Source organism: Theropithecus gelada, chromosome 14, assembly GCF_003255815.1.
Source record: "Theropithecus gelada isolate Dixy chromosome 14, Tgel_1.0, whole genome shotgun sequence".
NCBI classification, from domain to species: domain Eukaryota; kingdom Metazoa; phylum Chordata; class Mammalia; order Primates; family Cercopithecidae; genus Theropithecus; species Theropithecus gelada.
Genome location: NC_037682.1, coordinates 70,196,053 through 70,214,414, shown reverse-complemented (window position 1 = coordinate 70,214,414; position 18,362 = coordinate 70,196,053). Strand labels below are relative to the sequence as shown.

Below are 18,362 nucleotides of genomic sequence, written 5' to 3'. Positions count from 1 at the left end.
TTAAAATCTCCGTGAGATTCTGCTTTACCTCTGCTGGAAGGGCTAAAATAAAAATGGCTAACAGGCCAGACACAGTGGCTCATGCCTGTAATCCCAGCACTTTGGGAGGCCAAGGCAGGCGGATTGCATCACCTCACAAGTTTGAGACTAGCCCGAGCAACATGGTGAAACCCCGTCTCTACCAAAAACAATCCAAAAAAAAATTAGCCAGGCATGGTGGTGCATGCCTGTAGCTCCAGCTACTCAGAAGCCTGAGGTGGGAGGATGGCTTGAGCCCAGGATGCACAGTTTGCAGTGAGCTGAGATCACACCACTGCACTCCAGCCTGGGCAATAGAGCCAGACCTTGTCTCAAAAAAAAAAAAAAAAAAAAAAGTTAACAGTGCCTGCCAAGTATTGGTAAGTATATGAATAGGCTTTAATCCTGGGTTTCCTCTTAACATTCACATTATATACTAGGTGCTCTGGAAAAAAGAAATGATGCTTTAAAGTTTACAAAGCACTTTTACATTACGTACCTCATATGATCTCCAAAGTAATCCTATAAGGTTATTTTTGAGTAGGGAGTATAAAGTGAATTGGCCCATTCATCCCTGCATAGCATAGACTAGACATGATTATGTCTGATTGGATTACTGACGCTACTAATACCAGTCTTCTATCTCTTTTTTCATTTATGTGGGAACCTGATTCTAAAGATACAGTAAATTAAGCACCTTAGAAATAAAACTGTGAATTATGTATTTATCATCACTTTTACTGCAATAATAGCCACTAGTTTTCCTTCAAGTACTAGATAATATGTATTCCTGCTAAAATAACTTCAGTTCTCAAAATGCAGGTCTTCCACTGAGCTAAAATAAGTAACTACTCAGAATAATATCTATTGCCAATTGAAAGAGTTTTGAACTGGCAGAGTCAAGACAAATAGAGTTCTTTTTCTCTTTGAAGACAAATCGGTTTCACTGGACTTATTTTTGTCCTCCAGCCTTTGGGGCCTCATTCCAGATTCTAGCCAGTGTCTGTCGTCTTATTTCAAGAAGGCTATTAAACCTGTAACAGATTGATGTGAGTCACATGCCCTGAAAAGCCATAATTCTGGTGAGGGTTATGGGGAGTGAAATTTCATTGATGAGATTCCAGAATCAATGATCCTGCAGCAGCACTCTATAGAAAGATGGTGGGTAAATGGTAAAATTAGAAATGTCAATCGAGAGCTTACCCATCATTAATCTTTTCCAAGTCTTCCCTAACTCATCCACCAGAGGCTTTGATTGACCAAAGGCAAAATATACAACTTTTCGTTCACATACACAGCTTTACTCTGTAACCAGAGAGCCCTGTCAAAATTGGCTCAGAACTGCAGCCAGAAGGGTTTGAGATACAAAGAGCACCTTATCTCAAAGATATGTGACACAGAGTTTTCTGAGTTTTCTTCTTTCACAGGAAGAATCCATTTGGAATGGGTCAAATGCAAGAGGATAGTTCAAATGACCTCTTAAACAATGGCCAGTGACAGTTACAGAACTCTAAATGGTGGTTAATCTACTTACAAGCATTTTATATTAAGTTACCCTTAAATGGGAACATACTCATTGAAAATCAAAAGTCCTTCATCATTAGGGCTATTGAAATCCAGTGGGATAGAAAAAAGCAAAATCATCATATAGTTTGGTATATAAAATTATATGAAAATGTGTGGAAAAACAAGTACAAATGAAGTGGCTAGAAAAACTAGAAAACCATTTTTAAAAGCCAAGGGAAGGCCAGGCGCAGTGGCTCATGTCTGTAATCCCAGCACTTTGGGAGGCCGAGGCGGGCGCAACACGAAGTCAGGAGTTCGAGACCAGCCTGGCCGATATGGTGAAACCCCGTCTCTACTAAAAATACAAACATTACCCAGGTGCAGTGGCATGCTTTTGTAATCACAGCTACTCGGGAGGCTGAGGCAGGAGAATTGCTTGAACCCGGGAGGCAGAGGTGGCAGTGAGCCAAGATTGCACCACTGCACTCCAGCCTGGGAGACAGAGTGAGACTCCATCACCAAAAAAAAAAAAAAAAAAGCCAAGGGAGAGACTGTGTGATGCTGTGTGATGACAGTAGCCTCTCTAGCCTCCGGAGGAGCTATTGGCCAGGAATGGAAAGGAAAGGCACTTGGCACAGCTGACTCCAGGGAATATCTTCTCTCAAACTTCTTCTTGCCTCCGGGGAGCTCCCCTACATACTTGTGTTTGAGTATCTTCCTGCACCAACTCTGCCATTTACTGTTTTCCTCATCTGATAATGTGAAAAGAAAGAGGTGTGTCTCAGAACTGTTAGGATGATTTAAAATGAGATCACATGCGATATGTATGGCATAGGATCTTGCCTATTTTATAAGGCTCCTGTAAGCCCAGCCCTGGAAGGGAAGCCTCTCTCCAAATCCACCACGTCCGGGTGGATTATCCATCCCACAAAAGCAACTCAGGTCATCACAGTGACATAGGCCTCAGTTAAGGTTTACATGAAAATACTAAAGGCCACAGGACTGCTGAGTATTTGGAATTCCCCATCTGGATTATTGCCCAAAGGGAGCACACTGTAGCATGGTTTGCGCAGCGGGGGCGCCCAGAGACCTGGGTGCTGGAACAAATTCCCTACCCTCTGAGTATGTAACTTTGGGCAAGAGTCCCTTGTTCAACTCCTCTTACTTGGTTACTGAGGTAATAATCAGTCTCCCTCAACGTGTGTCACTATTATCTATCATATGCCTGGCACTATGCCAGGGTACAGGATATGGCCCTCTGCCTTCTAGGAGCATATGGTCTGGTAGAAGTGGAAAGACACAGACCTGAATAACTGACATAAGGCGGAATAAGGTGAGTGTTGTGATGGAAGCACAGAGTGCTGTGGCTAGCACAGAGGAAGGAATGATTACCGTAAAAAGGAGAATTAGGGACCTGTAATACCTCTGTAGAGTGAAAAGTCTTCTTGTGGACTTTGTGTAAAATGTTGATGTATCAAGGAAGCATTCCACAGGGAGGTGAGTAATGCGAGAACAGGACTGAAGTTTAGACTACAAAGGACATGTTTAGGGATGAGTGAGTAGTTCTGTGAGTGAGACGGGACGATGCTGGGGTAGAAGGAAGTTGGAACATAAGCTAGTGGGTTCTACAGAGGAAGGGTTTTGATCTGCTGATCAGAAGGTTTGGGCCAAGCCCAGGAAAAGGGGTGGCAGCCCCATACTTTTGTTTATTCATTTGCTTACTTACAACAGACATTTATTCATTATTTACATTGCAACAAGCATTAACCTGGGTGCTAAGGAGAGAAAAAAGAGTAAAACACAGTTTCTTTCTTCAAGGAAATTACAGTCTGTTGGCAGAGATAAGTAGTAATGGTGCCTAATATAGGCAACACTTGCTCCCTGCTCCAAGAACAAAGTTAAGCAAGTGATTAAGTTAAGCAATGCTTAGAGGTAGAGGATGTAAGAATGGCCTTGAAAGATGTGTCCTCTGAGATGATTTTGAAGGATAAATGGAATAGGAGCTTGCCAGATTGAGGTAAGAAGTCTTCCAGACACAGCCCAACAACACAACAAAGCCCAATGCTTGACTGACTGGGGCACACAGGGGACACTGCAAAGTTTGGTTTGGATTCTAGAGTGGAAAAGGGAACTAAAGAGAAAAGATTGGTGAGATGAGTTGGGATAAACCTTGGAGTTTGGGCTTAATCCTGAAGCACTGAGGCAGTATTGAAAATGTTTACACTGGGAAGTTAGGAAAGTAAATAGTAGTAGGATGGAAGGATCAGAGAGGCCCTGGGCAGAAATCATAATGTGGGTGACTCCCAGGTTTCTGGCTTAAGTAACTGGTGCCATTCCCAAAATAAGAGAGTCAGGAGGAGAAGTAAGAGTTCCAGAGGAAGATGATGAGTTCGTTCTTGACTATGTTGAAGGTTATTGCAGGGTACCTGTGATGCTCTTGCAACCCCATTGCCACCTTGAAATCCTTCAGAGGCTCCCTATTCCCTTCAGTCCTGGCCTGCATTGTCTTCTTTCAGCCCTGCCTTCTAATGTGCTTGCTGCAGCCTGAGCAGCTTCAAGTTCCTAGAACTTGCCAGGTTGTGTTCTACATCTTTGAGCTTTCAACTAGAACACCATTTCCCTTCTCCTGCCTTCTGCCTGGCCAGTTGTGGCTCATCCTTCCAGACTCACTCAAGATAATAACATCTCTGAAGGAGGCTTCCCTGACATTGTCTACCACCACCCCACCAAGGGCTGATACCAACTGTCAACAGCTACATACTCACCCCTACTTGACTAATGATTTGCATCCATGTCACCTCCTCCACTACTGTGACATTCCCTGACCACCCCTCACTGGGCAGGTGGCATCTCTGTATCCCTCTTGCCTGGCCCAGATGGAACTTAGGACATCTGTAAATGTAAAATGAACAAATCCAGATGGGTGCATCCAACAGAGAGTTGGAAATTCCAAAAAAAAAAAAAAAAAAAAGCAAAATGAAAGGCACCCAAAAAATGCATACAACATTAACACCTTATGTCTACCATTAGCTCCCCCCGCCACCCCGTCCTCTCCTCCGAACACTACATTATCTGAAGGCTAGATGTTCAATCATCCGAGCCCCTGGCTGTTGGCCTGGTTATGTGTGTGGAATGGAACAGAAAGGGAGGAGGAGTGCAGAGGCCCAGGGAGGAGCATCAGTGAAGGTTTGGAGACTGACCTGGAACTCCTAGCCATCATGGGTATAGTTTACATGAGAGGAAGCTTGGCTTACACACCTGTTTCCTCTTTCTAAGCTCTGGCCTGTATTTTCTAACACCATCTGGTGGCCACATCTGTAAATAACAAACTCCTCAGGAGCTGAGAGAGCTTCTGTAAGGCAAAAGGTCCAGGGATTGGCCTCAGAGGGCTATGTATTACAGCCCCCACAAGCTTATATGCATTTGAGATTTGCCTTTTCTGATGAGACACTTCAAGAGCTTTTGACCAGAATCTTAAAAACTCTTACAGCCTCCAAAAGGCTGAGAATCACTGCTACAAAGGATTGATTCTTTTTTTCCCCAAGTGAAATCCTATGAAGAATCATCATATAAAAGCTAAAGAAGCAGACCTAAATCCCTGCTTGCTCAGAACCTCACCCTCCAATTTCCCAAAGCACCTACAGAGAACATAGAATCTAGTTTGAAAACCACTCTTGTGAAACGAAGGGCTTTTGCAGCGCATCAGGGCCAGATGGGCCCTTAGAAATCATTGTGACGAACTAGGTCACACCTGAGAGAGGAGGCACAGCACATATCGGTAGCAGTACTGGAACCTAACACAAGTCTCCCCTCTTGTTTCTCATCTCTTTTTACTGCTTGCCTTATTGCCCAAAACCTAAATTTAAAAATGTACTAATCAAAACTTTTTCTATCCTGAATATGGTTCCCAAACAGGAAACCATTCTTCCTATAGATTTCTAGATCTCTGGAAAGAGATCTTTCCCCTCAAAATGCCTCTCAACCAACCATAAATAATTGTAGAAAATAAATCTATAGCTTACGTTTGAATAGTTTGTTGTTTGTGTTGGGGGGTGTGTTTTTTTGAGACAGGGTCTCACTCTGTTTACTAGACTGGAATGCAGTGGTGTGATCATAGCTCACTCTAACTTCGAACTGCTGGGTTCAAGCAATCCTCCTGCCTTAGCCCCCTCAGGAGCTAGGACGACAGGTGTGCAGCACCCTGCCCAGCTAGTTTGTTTTTTTGTTTGTTTGTTTGTTCGTTTGGTAGCAATGGAGTCTTATTATGTTCCCATGCTGGTCTTGAACTCCTGGCCTCAAGTGAACCTGCCACCTCAGCCTCCCAAAGTGCAGGGATTACAGGCATGAGCCACTGCACCTGACCCAAATAATTCTTTGTAACTTACAACATCAATACCCATGGGCTAGTTTCACAGTGGCAGAATAGACTCGGAGAGATGAAATGACTTGTTTGCTGTTTCCTGTCATTAACTTAAAGGTTCTTTCCACTGTCTCACAACATTTGTATTTGAATGTGCATATTCTGTGGTACTTAAAACAATGAACAGATAGGCAGTCCAACTGGCTTATTGATACCTGGTCAGGGAGTGGGGGTTATAACCCCCGCTAATAACTGCCATTTGGAGATGGGGGACAGATGAAGTCTAACATTGTTTAAACATTCATGTACTAGAGTCTAATATCTAAACAACCTTCAAAATATGCTTTTAGTCACCGTTTTACAGATGCCTAAACCTATAGTCCTAGCTCCTGAGAAAGTGCTTTGCTTCAAGGTCACACAGCTAGTAATTGGCAAATTGTAGGTAAACCTCAGGTTAGCCTGACTCCTCATCCTGTGTTTTGCCCACATCAATTAACTTCATGGGGCTTTGAACATCCCAGCCTGTCTCCTTGGGGGCAGTCCTTGGCTTGTCTCACCCTCCTGCCCCTTCCCTTCTTTCTCTTTTAGGAGTGCCAGCTTCTCTCAGGGCACCAGAGCCTCTTTTCTCATGAGAAGTGACACGGCTGTACAAAAACTTGCCCAGGGCAATGGACACTGTGTCAACGGGGTCAGTGGTCAAGTCCATGGCTTCTATAGCCTTCCCAAGCCGAGCCGGCACAATACAGAATTCAGAGACAGTACCTACGACCTCCCCCGCAGCCTGGCCTCCCATGGCCACACCAAGGGCAGCCTCACAGGCTCCGAGACAGATAATGAGGATGTGTACACCTTTAAGACACCCAGCAACACCCTGTGCCGGGAGTTTGGGGACCTCCTGGTAGACAATATGGATGTTCCGGCCACCCCACTCTCAGCCTACCAGATCCCTAGGACATTCACTCTGGACAAAAACCATAATGCCATGACAGTGGCCACTCCTGGGGACTCAGCCATAGCTCCCCCACCCCGCCCCCCCAAGCCAAGTCAGGCAGAAACACCTCGATGGGGTAGTCCTCAGCAGAGACCTCCAATCAGTGAAAATAGCAGATCTGTCGCTGCCACCATTCCCAGACGCAACACCCTCCCTGCAATGGACAACAGCCGACTTCACCGAGGTCAGTATAAGCCCTAGCTGAGACTCAGAGGGAGGAGGAGGTAACACAGGGGTTCTCAACAGTTTGGTAGTCCTTGGTCATCTGTGGCCGAGGGGAACTTATGAACCACCTAGGTCACTGATACTCACAAATGTAGGTGTCTTCTACCCAGATCACTTACCAGTTGGGTCCTCCAGCACAGGAGGCTGTTAGCAGTTGTATAACAGAGCTAGTCCCGGAGAAGTTAATATTCTAATGGAGAATAGGACATTCTTGACTAACCACAGTATAACATATTATGGGTTTAGAAGTCCAAATCATTATATTTTTTCATTTATAAATCAAACCAAAGATCTAAAAAATAAATTTAGAAGATCAGTCCAAACTAGAGTGAAACCTGTGTGGACTAACAGACTGCTAAAGCAAAATGAGATCTTAAGAATATTTTCTGAATCATACTTGAATCTCTTTGGTTGAAGTCAAAAATTTTTTTGAAGTACCTAAATTCTATTGTTACTTGTTTTCCACTGAGAGTATTCCAACTCTGCATGTAACCTCCTCTGTATGATGAAAAAATAGAACAATATTAATTCCTTTCATTTTGCATCTTGCTTTATAGCTCGCAAAGCCTTTTCTTGTCCATCCTGTTGTTTAAGCCAGGCAGAGAGGTTGGTGGGACAAAACCTCCTTGTCTCCATCTCACATGAGGCCAATGACAGTTAAGAGACTTAAACAGAGTTGCAGAGTCATTGTGCCAGAGATGAGACTCAGATCCTAGAGTCCCAGCTCCTGGTTTAGACTTCTTTGCCGCCTTTCAATCCATCAACAACTTGAGCAGTCGTACTGTGCTTTGGAACTGAGATGATAAAGACATACATAAAACATGTTCCTGCCCTTCAGAGCTTACATCTCATTGGGAAAATAAAACCAACACATATAAATCAGGACAAGTATTGTTACTGTGGTATTCAGAGAAGTGATGGCTGGGGTGAGTGGGACAGGTGAGTGCTATAGGAGTCAAAGGAGAGGTGCATAGATGAGGGTAGAGTAGTCAAGGATGGCTTCTCTGCAGATGCTAACATTGGAGCTACATCTAGAAGCCCAGGAGGATTTTTGAACTGAGGAGTGATGTGTTCAAAGAAATTCCTTATCATTTGGGGTTGAGAGTGGTATCTTCTGGAGTATCAGTAAGACCTTGAACCACACTGGTGAGGGTATGGGGAAGTGTCAACACATGAATCAACCATGAGTACATACGGATCCTCCTTCCTCTGTCAGCTTCTTCCTGTGAGACCTACGAGTACCCACAGCGTGGTGGAGAGAGTGCAGGCCGGTCTGCTGAATCCATGAGTGATGGAGTCGGCTCTTTCCTGGTGAGTGTGGGTTAACCAGGGGTCCTCAGGCAGGCCTGGTTAGGTAAAAGGCCACACCTTATGGAACTAAAAGCACAACCCCAAAAGAGTGATGGCATCTCCATCTTAAGACCCTGCCCAAGTTCTTGTCTCAGTTCAGAACCCTGCGTTGAGTCTTTGGACAAGTAAGATACAAGTATTCTAGTCCGGAAGAAATGTATGTGCTAAGGTAGACTGGATTACGAGGTTCACCAACCTTGTAGGTAAGCAGAGGGTCTAGAATGCAATAGACCCAGGCTGCACGGTGGGGGATCTTCTAAGGCAACAACCTTACCCACATGGCCTCACATGTAGGAGGGAGGCTGCAGTGTGAGACTCCAGGCAAGGGTAGTACTCACAGTCATGCTAAGTGGCAGAATTATGGCTTGAGAGCAGGATCCCAGGCTGCCCTCTGGAAGATGCTAACACAGTTCTCCAACGTGTCAGGCAAGAAAACCAAGGCCTGGCTTCAGGCCCACTGGAAAGACGTGAAATCAGGTAACCAAGGCAGAAGCAGCTTAGTTGTATGTCAGGGCACGTAGAACAAGAGTTAGAGGAAGGCTATAGCCAAGGGTGCTGTATTGCACAACTCTGTAGAAGCTCCGACTGCAGCTTGGTGGTCCCCTAGGTGCCTGGAGTGAGCCCCAGGTACTTAGGAACCTGGACTGGGGAAACACAACTGGCCCCAGACCTCACCTTTCAGAGCCAGGACTCCTAATATGCTCCTTGTTCTGATCCAGGGCCCGAGATGCTGACCTGCCAATGGTGAGTCTGGACTTGAGGTGGAGGGCAGGTCCTGAACCAAACCTACAGTCTATGGACTATGCTACCCACAGTGTTGGTCAGGCATCCAGAAAGCCAAGTGGACCCAGTCACCAAGAATATTTTATACTCTAGATTTATCAAAAATTATTGGTGGATGCCAAAGGATCATGAAGGCTTGAAGGGGCCCACGGACCTCATATATTCTTGCCTCCCACTCTGCTTCCTTTTTTTTTATTTTTTATTTTTTGAAACAGAATCTCGCTCTGTCACCCAGGCTGGAGTGCAGTGGTGTGATCTTGGCTCACTACAACCTCAGCCTCCCAGCTTCAAGCGATTCTCGTGTCTCAGCCTCCTGAGTAGCTGGGATTACAAGCATATGTCACCACACCCAGCTAATGCTTTGTATTTTTAGTAGAGAGGAAGTTTCGCCTTGTTGGCCAAGCTGGTTTCGAACTCCTCACCTCAAGTGATCCAACTGCCTTAACCTCCCACTACTCTGCTTTCTTATTTGGTCTCCCCAGGGTCTCCCTTACAGCTTCAAAGTGTAGCTAACCCAGTCATGACTTGTCTTGCCTAGTTTACAAAGTCTTACCTACTTCCTGTTTCTTCTTGCTAGTAACAGCTGTATTTCTTTCACTGTTCCTCTCCCTAGCCAGGGAAAATGATTGTGGGCCGATCAGACAGCACCAATTCTGAAGACAACTATGTGCCCATGAACCCAGGTTCTTCCACCCTGTTGGCCATGGAACGAGCAGGTGATAATTCCCAGAGCGTCTACATCCCAATGAGCCCAGGGGCCCATCACTTTGACTTACTTGGCTACCCATCAACAACCCTTCCTATGCACCGAGGCCCCAGCAGAGGAAGTGAGATCCAGCCACCCCCTGTCAACCGCAACCTCAAACCTGATCGGAAAGGTAAGTCCATTCTTTCCCCTGTCCCATCTCTGGACAATAGCTAGGGACTCTTTCCATTTGCTTAGGGGTCATGTGGATCCTGGACTTCGGATGTGTGACTTTGGGCAAATCATGTAAATTCTGAGTCTCGGTTTTCTTATCTGTGAAATGAAGATGGTAATTCCTACCTCCCAGGTTTGCTGTGAAGGAGAGCATCTAGGATAGTACTTTGGTACACAGCAGGCATTCAGTAAAGTCAGGTTTGTGCCCCCTGCATGTAGACCAGGCAAGTTACCAGTCTGCTGTGATCTCACTCTCCTGGTCTTGGATTAGTGGCAAGGATTCAAAGGGAGGAGTAGGATAGCTGGGCAGAGATAGCCCCCTGTGGGTCTGACCAACAGGGAATTCAAATCTTAGCATGTGAAACTGAAGCCCTCAGGCCCTTGTGGCATCTACCTTCCTCCACTGTGGCTTGCACAGACCTGGCCAGGAGCAGCAGAGAGTAGTCACAGTGACCATCTCCACTTCAAATATGGTCTCTTGGCTGGGTGCCATGGCTCATGCCTGTAACCCCAACACTTTGGGAGGCTGAGGCGAGTGGATCACCTGAGGTCAGGAGTTTGAGACCAGCCTGGCCAAAACAGTGAAACCCCGTCTCTACTAAAAATGCAAAAATTAGCCAAGCATGGTGGCAGGCTCCTGTAGTCCCAGCTACTAGGGAGGCTGAGGCAGGAGGATCATTTGAACCCAGGAGGCAGAGGTTGCAGTGAGCTGAGATTGCACCACTGCACTGCAGCCTGAGCAACAGAGCGAGACCCTGTCTCAAAGAAAATATATGTAAATATATATGTATATATAAATATATATTAATATCTGTATTAATATATAAATATATCTTTATATATAGTCTCTTATTTTTAAATGAAGTCATAAATCGAGGGAGAAGAATCTGTTGTCAAACCCTGTGTCCTCATTTTTGATTCTGAAAATATAATTACCGTAGATACAGCAGAAAGAATATTTAATTTGGAGTCTGAAGACATGACTTCAAGGCCCATCAATATGGGCAAAGATTATATAACCTCGCTGAGCATCAGTTTCCCTGTGTGAAACTGGAATGACTTTGCAGGCCTTTATAAACATGCTCATGTGTTATATATAAGTTGTGTATGTGTAGCATTATTACTGGCTGATTACCAGACTTTCTTTTCCTGCTCCAGCAAAGCCAACACCACTTGACCTGAGAAACAACACTGTCATCGATGAACTCCCCTTCAAGTCACCTATCACCAAGTCTTGGTCTAGGGCCAGGTGAGTGCCTATGTGTGGGGGTGGGAGCTTGGAGTCAGCCCATTAGAGAAGATGAGTGAAATGGTAGCTGGCCTGTGGGCCAGGACAGCTGGATTCTGATGCTAATGCTATCATTAGCTGATCATGTCTCTTGATCTCTTGTGGCTTGGTTTCCTCAGCTATAAAAGAGAATAATTATACTTGCCCTATATCAGATCTTAATCTGATGGAGTGTGCAGCTCTAATGGCTGAGGTCTGGGTGTGTGAGGGTCAGGACTCAGCTGTAGGCTAGAAACAGGGCAGCAGCCATGCTGCTTCCCCAGTGTTGATTCTTCCTTCCCACAACAGCCACACCTTCAACTCCAGCTCCTCCCAGTACTGCCGCCCCATCTCCACCCAGAGCATCACCAGCACAGACTCAGGAGACAGCGAAGAGAACTATGTCCCTATGGTGAGTCCTTCGGGCTTCGCTGGAATGACTCCTATCAAAGTCCCCTGGGACCCACCACTCAGTTCCCCACTTCCCAGCTTAGCTAATTCACCTCTGCCCAGGGACTCCTTGTATTATTCATGATTTAGTCTCCTGCTACAAACCCTTCTTGAGCAGCTATTTATCAAGCAGTAGGAGTTGTCATCAGATGTAAGGAAGACATGAGACCTGTCCCAAAGAAGTCATGGTCTTCAAGGGCAGGGGCCTGCCTCTCTCATGACAGTGACACAGGTGGCAGGATCTGTGTGCCCTTGGATAGTCAGTGCTGGAGGTATCTCCTCAGCGGTGAGAGGCATACATGCACATCACTCACTTTGGTGAGGCCGTAATAGAGCTATCAGCACAGGCAGAGGAGGATATTTCTTCCCTGAGATTTCCATTACGGGCATAACTGCCCAGCACCTGGTAGTCACTGCATAGACAGTGAAAGAATGAATTACCAACCAATAAAGCAGCCAACAAACAGAACACAGGACTATCACCTTCTCATTAGAATAAGACTTCAGGAAAGTCCTAGAGGAGGTGGCGCTTTGCTAGAGCAGGAGTCTGGATGGACAGGATCCCAGAGTGTGTCATCTGAAGAAATGCGGGCTTTGTGCAGCCTGGAGATAAAGCCACCCTGTTCAGATCTTAGGAGCTAGGTGGGGGAGCAAGCTGCTTTGGGGTGACTACCCCACTCTAGGCCACAGGTGGGAGTTTCAGAGGGGCTGATTCGGTGCAACAGAAGAAAACTTTCCAGTGCATAAAGGAAATGTGCTCCCTTCTTAAGCGCCAGCAAGCAAAGGCTGGGTGTCTCAGGAGAGCCCCTGTTGATGAGATTTGGCCTGATGTGCTATAAAGGAGACAGTGTGGCACAGGGGTTAGCACAGGTTTGGAAGTCAGAAAATAGACCTGATTCCCATCACTCGACAGCTGTGCAACTACAGGCAAAGTCACTTCTCTGAAAGTAAAGTGAACCACAGTTTCATATTTGTTTTAAACAGTATCAACAGTAATCATACCTACATTACAGGATTGTCATGAGGACTAAAATGAGAACATGAGAAGTCCTTAGCATGATGCATGAGTCAGAGTAGGGCTCAGGGAACCAGTGTTCTTACTCCCAGAGGTATTTTTCTGGGTGGTGGGTTAGTCTGTTCTCTACACTCACGGATTTTTCCTCCTCGTGACAGCAAAACCCAGTGTCTGCATCTCCCGTTCCCAGTGGCACCAACAGCCCTGCCCCTAAGAAGAGCACCGGCAGCGTCGATTATCTGGCCCTGGACTTCCAGCCGAGCTCCCCAAGCCCCCACCGCAAGGTGCCTGGAGTAGAGGTTGGGGGGACAGTAAGAGCTCTCAGGGCCCCGGAGGCAGAGATCATGGAGGTCAGGGTGCCTTCAACACTGAACAGCAGCACTCAGCCTCCCTCCTGCTCCAGTACCTAGCTTTTCTGATGCATCTTTAGTCATAGAGCTTTCACCTAGGTCTAAAGACTCCTATTCCTGCTCTCAGAGCACAGTACCCTCAAAGAACCTCATCAGTCAGCCCACCCCCTGTGTTGTAGAGATGGGCAGATGAGTGCATAGAGATCTGATTGTGCTAAACAAAGTGAATCAGCAACAGATCCAGGAATGAGGATACTGCCTCCTGGTCCTGGGCTCTTAGGTGTGTCCCAGAGCCCTGCCGTCAATACATCAGCCTTCACAAGGGACTTCCAGGCCTGGGAAAGCCTCCCCAGGAGGTACCCTTAGCTAAGCAGTCTAGACAGCAGGGTGCAGAGCTGTGCCTCAGCATGGTTCCCCTTCACAGGGTGGCGGTGAGCACAGCACGTAAAGTCCTGTGGCTGGTGCTTGTTTACACCCAGCAAAGTCCTTCCCCTGGATGAGCAACCTGACAGAGATGGGTGGAGGCAGAGATGAAGGCCTGGACCCATCCACCAGGGCCAAGGAAGGGCCTGGGTCGTCCCAGGAGCCGGGAAGTAAGAAGGGCTGGCAGGGGCTGCCGCATCCTGCAGGAGGGATAATGAGTTTGGAGTCTGAGCTTTAAAGCCCACATTCAGAAAGAGAAGCCAGGCTCCTGAGGCTGGTCAGTGGCAGGCAGAGGCCATGCTCTTCTCCCCTTCAGACAGCTCAGGAAGATCCCACGCCCATCTTCTTCCTCCCCACCTAACTGGTAACTCACAGCTACTCCCTCTTTCCCACTCTGTCCCCTCAGCCATCTACTTCATCTGTCACTTCTGATGAGAAGGTGGACTATGTTCAGGTGGACAAGGAGAAGACCCAGGCCCTGCAGAACACCATGCAGGAGTGGACAGACGTGCGGCAGTCCTCGGAGCCTTCCAAGGGTGCCAAGCTGTGACGAGAGGGCCACCGCAGAGCCCAGGGAGGGGCCAGGAGGCAGCGTCTCCAGAGCTGGCCCTTCACATCTCCCCTACCCCTCTCCCCTCTCCCATTGTTCCTTCCATTCACTTCCTCTCTACTCTGCCAGTCTCAGCCTTCAAAGCACTTGACATCAGGGACCCTGAACCCTTCCCCTGGGAGGTGAGGGCCTGATCAAGGCACCTCCTCTGCCCACTCGGGGCCCAGCTGTGATTTTTATCAGTAATGGCCATGCCTCCACCCACCTTAGTTAGGAGCTATTGCCAAAAAGCATCCTTCAGCCTTTTCCTGTCCTTTAGACCTGACTATCTACCAGATGTTTGGAGGGAAGGGCTGGGGCTCTGAGCCAGATTCCACACCTCACGTTCAGTCACAGCCCTCAGCTATCTTCCCTCCGGCCACTGGGCTACCTCTCCTTCAGTCCCAGAAGACAAGTTTCACCGACCCAGGGAGTCAAGGACCAGCAGACCAAAGTGGATAATGGACTTTTTCATTCCTGTTTTTCTTGGCAGGAGAGAAGCAAGGCCACTAAAAGAGGAGACGGTGGAGAAGGAGGCCCAGCAGTGGTCTTGAGGGGTAAAGGACTTAGATGCCCAGATGCAGAGGGAAAGCTGACATCTGCAGGGACCCCCACTTTCAGGCTAAGGCCATGGCAGGACAACTGCTGTGGGGTGCACAGGCGGAGGATGAAGGACAAAAGGAAGGGAAAACTGACGATGGCCAACCTAGAGCAGCAAGGAGCAGCGCTTGGAGCTCAGGTGGTAGAGATGACAAGGACACTGTGGGGTCTGGGTCCCCAGAACTCTGGAGCTACAGGCCACTCTAGGCCCAAGGGCAGTCCTCTTCCCCAACCCCCTCAAAGGCTCCCGCCAGCCTCACCTTGAAAGCATCACACAGGGGAAGGCTTGGACCAAGCTGGGTGACCAAGCACGTGGGGCAGGAACACATGGTAAAGGGGTGGGGAATATGGGAGGCAGTGTGGTGTGGATGGGTGTGATTCAGGGAATGAGGGGAACCCGGGGACAGGCACAGGCTGGGCAGAGGCGCAGAGCAGGGCAGGGGACTCTGCAGTGGGGTGGGGCAGCGAGTTTCTATGTAGTGAGCAGTGCAGTGGAAGTTGGGCGCAGAGGTAGCAGACAGATGTGAAGCAGGGGTGAAGGCCATGTAGCAAGTGGGGAAATATATCCAAAGGGCCTGGGAGTGGGGGAGTGCCCAAGGCAATGCTTGGGGGTACAGGGTGGAGCAGAAAGTGAAGGAGTGACACGTTGTGCAAGAGTGGTGTGCATGGTGGTGTGACATGAGCACCGTTCCTAGGATGGAGGGACAGCAGGTCAGGCAGGACAAGGAGAAAGCAGGGCAGAATGATGCCTAGAGGACCACATCAGACGTGGCTGACAGCTTGTGCCCATGGGCTGTGGCGTATGTCAGATCGCAGGGTAGGAACGAGTCTGGCCTGGTGCCGGCCCTGGGTTTCCTCATCTCATCCGTCCTCTGTTGCTCTCTAGCATTCCAGGAGCCATGTTGGACTCTCCTCCCCGGGCTTGAAAGGCTATCAGATTAACAGGGATGGGGTGTAGGGCATCATCCAAGGTTCCTTCTCTTAAGCCTAGGGTGGGGGATCTGAATCTTTTTATGTTGACAGTTCTTGACTAAATTTTCAAGAGTTTCAGAAGCAACAGGACAGACTAGATGTTTCATTCTACCCTGGGATGAACAGACGTTCTTCTTCCCAAAGAGTGACTTCCTGCCATGTTCGATGGGGGCAGCTACTCCCTTCTGCCCCCACTCCCCTTTCAGCTCCCATGAGCATGCATACTTCACCAGACCAATGGCCTAGCCATTCTCTAAGTCCCATCCTGGAAGAAGTTATTTCCTCAAGAGTTGCACCTCTCCTCCTAGCATTAGTTTAGATCAACTCAAGGAGCATTTATTAATGGCTGCTGTGTCCAGTCTCTGGGGTTAAGCACCAACCACACAAGAATCAATCAGACCTTGTCCCTGAACTTGAGATAGTCACAATCAGAAAAAGGACAAGGACACAAGACAGTGGTGATGGCCATCAGAGAGAGACTTTAAATGCTGATGGAGGGCAGAGGAAGTAAAGACTTAGGGAGGTTGGTGCCAGAGGCAGGAGTGGGGTCACAATCAGGGAAGGTGGATTCTAGGAAAAGGGGGTGCCTGAGGTAGGCCTTAGAAGGGGATGAGTCAGATTTTTACAGAGGAGGAGGGCAGGGCTTGGGTCCAGTGGGGGAAGAAGGAAGGAGAGACTTGGAAAGCCTTGTGTCTTGGGAACAAAAGGCCTTTGAGCATATGGGTCCAGCCACTCAGAAGTGCCGGGGCCATGCCTTGGTGTTCAAACAAGTGAATGGTAGCAGTGGCGCAGTGGCAGCGCCTACACTGGGCAGAGTTGGCAGGGTGCGGTTCACTCTGCCCAGCCCTGAATGTGTGCCTTTAAGGCCCTCCGCAAGGGGCCCCATACAACAGAGCTTTTCACTGGTGCCTTCCCTGTACCCGCAGCAGCCACAAGTGGGCCCCAGACTATTGCAGCCTCCCATAAACATGTGAGCATGTTCTGAGTGTGCCATGATGTGAGTGGACGTTGGCTGGAATCTTCAGAGCACGACTGAGGTGTTCAAATCGAATCTCCCAGGAGGCCTCCTTCCAGCTCCTGATTCCGGTAACTACCAAAATCCCTCGGGTGCAAGTGTAGGGGTAGAGATGGAAGGATGAGAGGCAAAATTGGCCTTTTGAAAGCAAAGCTCTGGCTCACAAGCCCCAAACTACCAGCCGTGTCTAGCATATCCCTGCCCTCCACTCACTACCTCCCCCAACAAAGGAGTCAACTCAGTTGAAAAAACTGGTTCTTTGGCCTATCCATGGGTCAAAGTCCACCTCTCCTGGGGGCCTGGCGAGGACTGAGACCCTGGAAGTGGGGGGATACCTTCCCACCCAGCGCTACTTCCCACAAGTCCCCTGCCTGGGGCTCTCCAAGGAGCCTTCTTCACCCACTTCCAGCTCCACTTCTGCAAGGCTGAGTGAGAACAATCAAAGAGGGAGATGGTGTCTACTTAGGTCCTTGGTCTGCCTGTCTGTGGAATGGGAGGTTGGATTAGATGCGCTGAGGTCCCATCCACAGCTGGTGCTCAGCTGCTTGAAGAGGAGACTCCCTCTGTAACTTCTTTCTGGGGGATCTGGATGGTCAGGGGTGGGCAGCACCTATCCCCAATCCCCTCCTAGCTTGACTTCGGTAACTTCTACATTGGAAACCATTAAAGTATGCCCCATTCCTAGGACAAAAGCACAACCATTCTGAATTTACTAGAGCATGGGCTCAGCTCATCTCCACTCTGGCCCCTTCTGCCATGGGACATCTTGGCCCAGAACCCCCCACCCCGTTTCCAGAGCTCTTCCTTCCCCATCTGGGCCTTCATAAAATGCAGGGGAAGTAAGGCTGGCCTCAGGAGCTCTAAAGCCCTTCCATAGGGGTCATCTTTCTGGGACTTGCCCGAGTGCTCTTTGGGGCCTGGGACCACAAGGAGCTGCCTACTGAGGGGGGGGGGGTCCCCCAGAGATCCAGGCTATCGTGTGATTTCTGGTGGCATGTGTTGTGTATTTGTTGGCTACTTGTGTCGTGAAATCTAGAATTATTTCGTGCAGAATTGTCACTATTTGTCAGGAAGAGAAAATGGGCTAGTGGAAGCCCAGTCTTGAGTTCTTGTCTTGTTACCATTTAAAATTGACATTTAATTTTCAAATCACTGTTGGTGCCTAATCACTTAAGTTATTAATTTATTCTGTTGTATTCTGTTTTTTTTAAAAAAAAAAAATGTAACATATTTATCCAGTGGGTGGGGCAGGAGTGTGTTCAAGTGGGTCATGTTTTTGCTGTGGTGACACATGGTACAGGCCTGGAGCTTGCAGGTCCCTTTCTACTGTGGTGTTGGAGCAGGACAATAAAGTCCACTAGAAATGCACCCTGGAACTAGCTGCTGTGTCCATCTTGTCTTGAGGGGCTTGGCATTGGAACCCGTTCTCTCTCGTCTATTCCATTTTTATTGGGTATTTTACTTGGCTATGAATAAGAACGAATGCTCTCTACCTCAGTCTGTTGTAAAGTGGAAATTATATACTAGCA

The 18,362-nt window shown here is 47.9% G+C and overlaps 1 protein-coding gene across 1 annotated transcript in view; it reads left to right on the top strand.

Annotated features, from left to right (window-relative positions):
* GAB2 (GRB2 associated binding protein 2) overlaps positions 1–18,204 on the top strand; it is a 202,941-nt gene extending 184,737 nt beyond the window's left edge. The window contains exons 4-10 of the mRNA XM_025357962.1: positions 6,473–7,059; positions 8,317–8,411; positions 9,847–10,111; positions 11,311–11,401; positions 11,729–11,831; positions 13,043–13,168; positions 14,064–18,204. Of these exons, the coding sequence (XP_025213747.1) occupies positions 6,473–7,059; positions 8,317–8,411; positions 9,847–10,111; positions 11,311–11,401; positions 11,729–11,831; positions 13,043–13,168; positions 14,064–14,207 (1,411 nt within the window). The 3' untranslated portion in view covers positions 14,208–18,204. The remainder of the gene's footprint in view (positions 1–6,472; positions 7,060–8,316; positions 8,412–9,846; positions 10,112–11,310; positions 11,402–11,728; positions 11,832–13,042; positions 13,169–14,063) is intronic.
* The last annotated feature ends 158 nt before the right edge of the window (positions 18,205–18,362 follow it).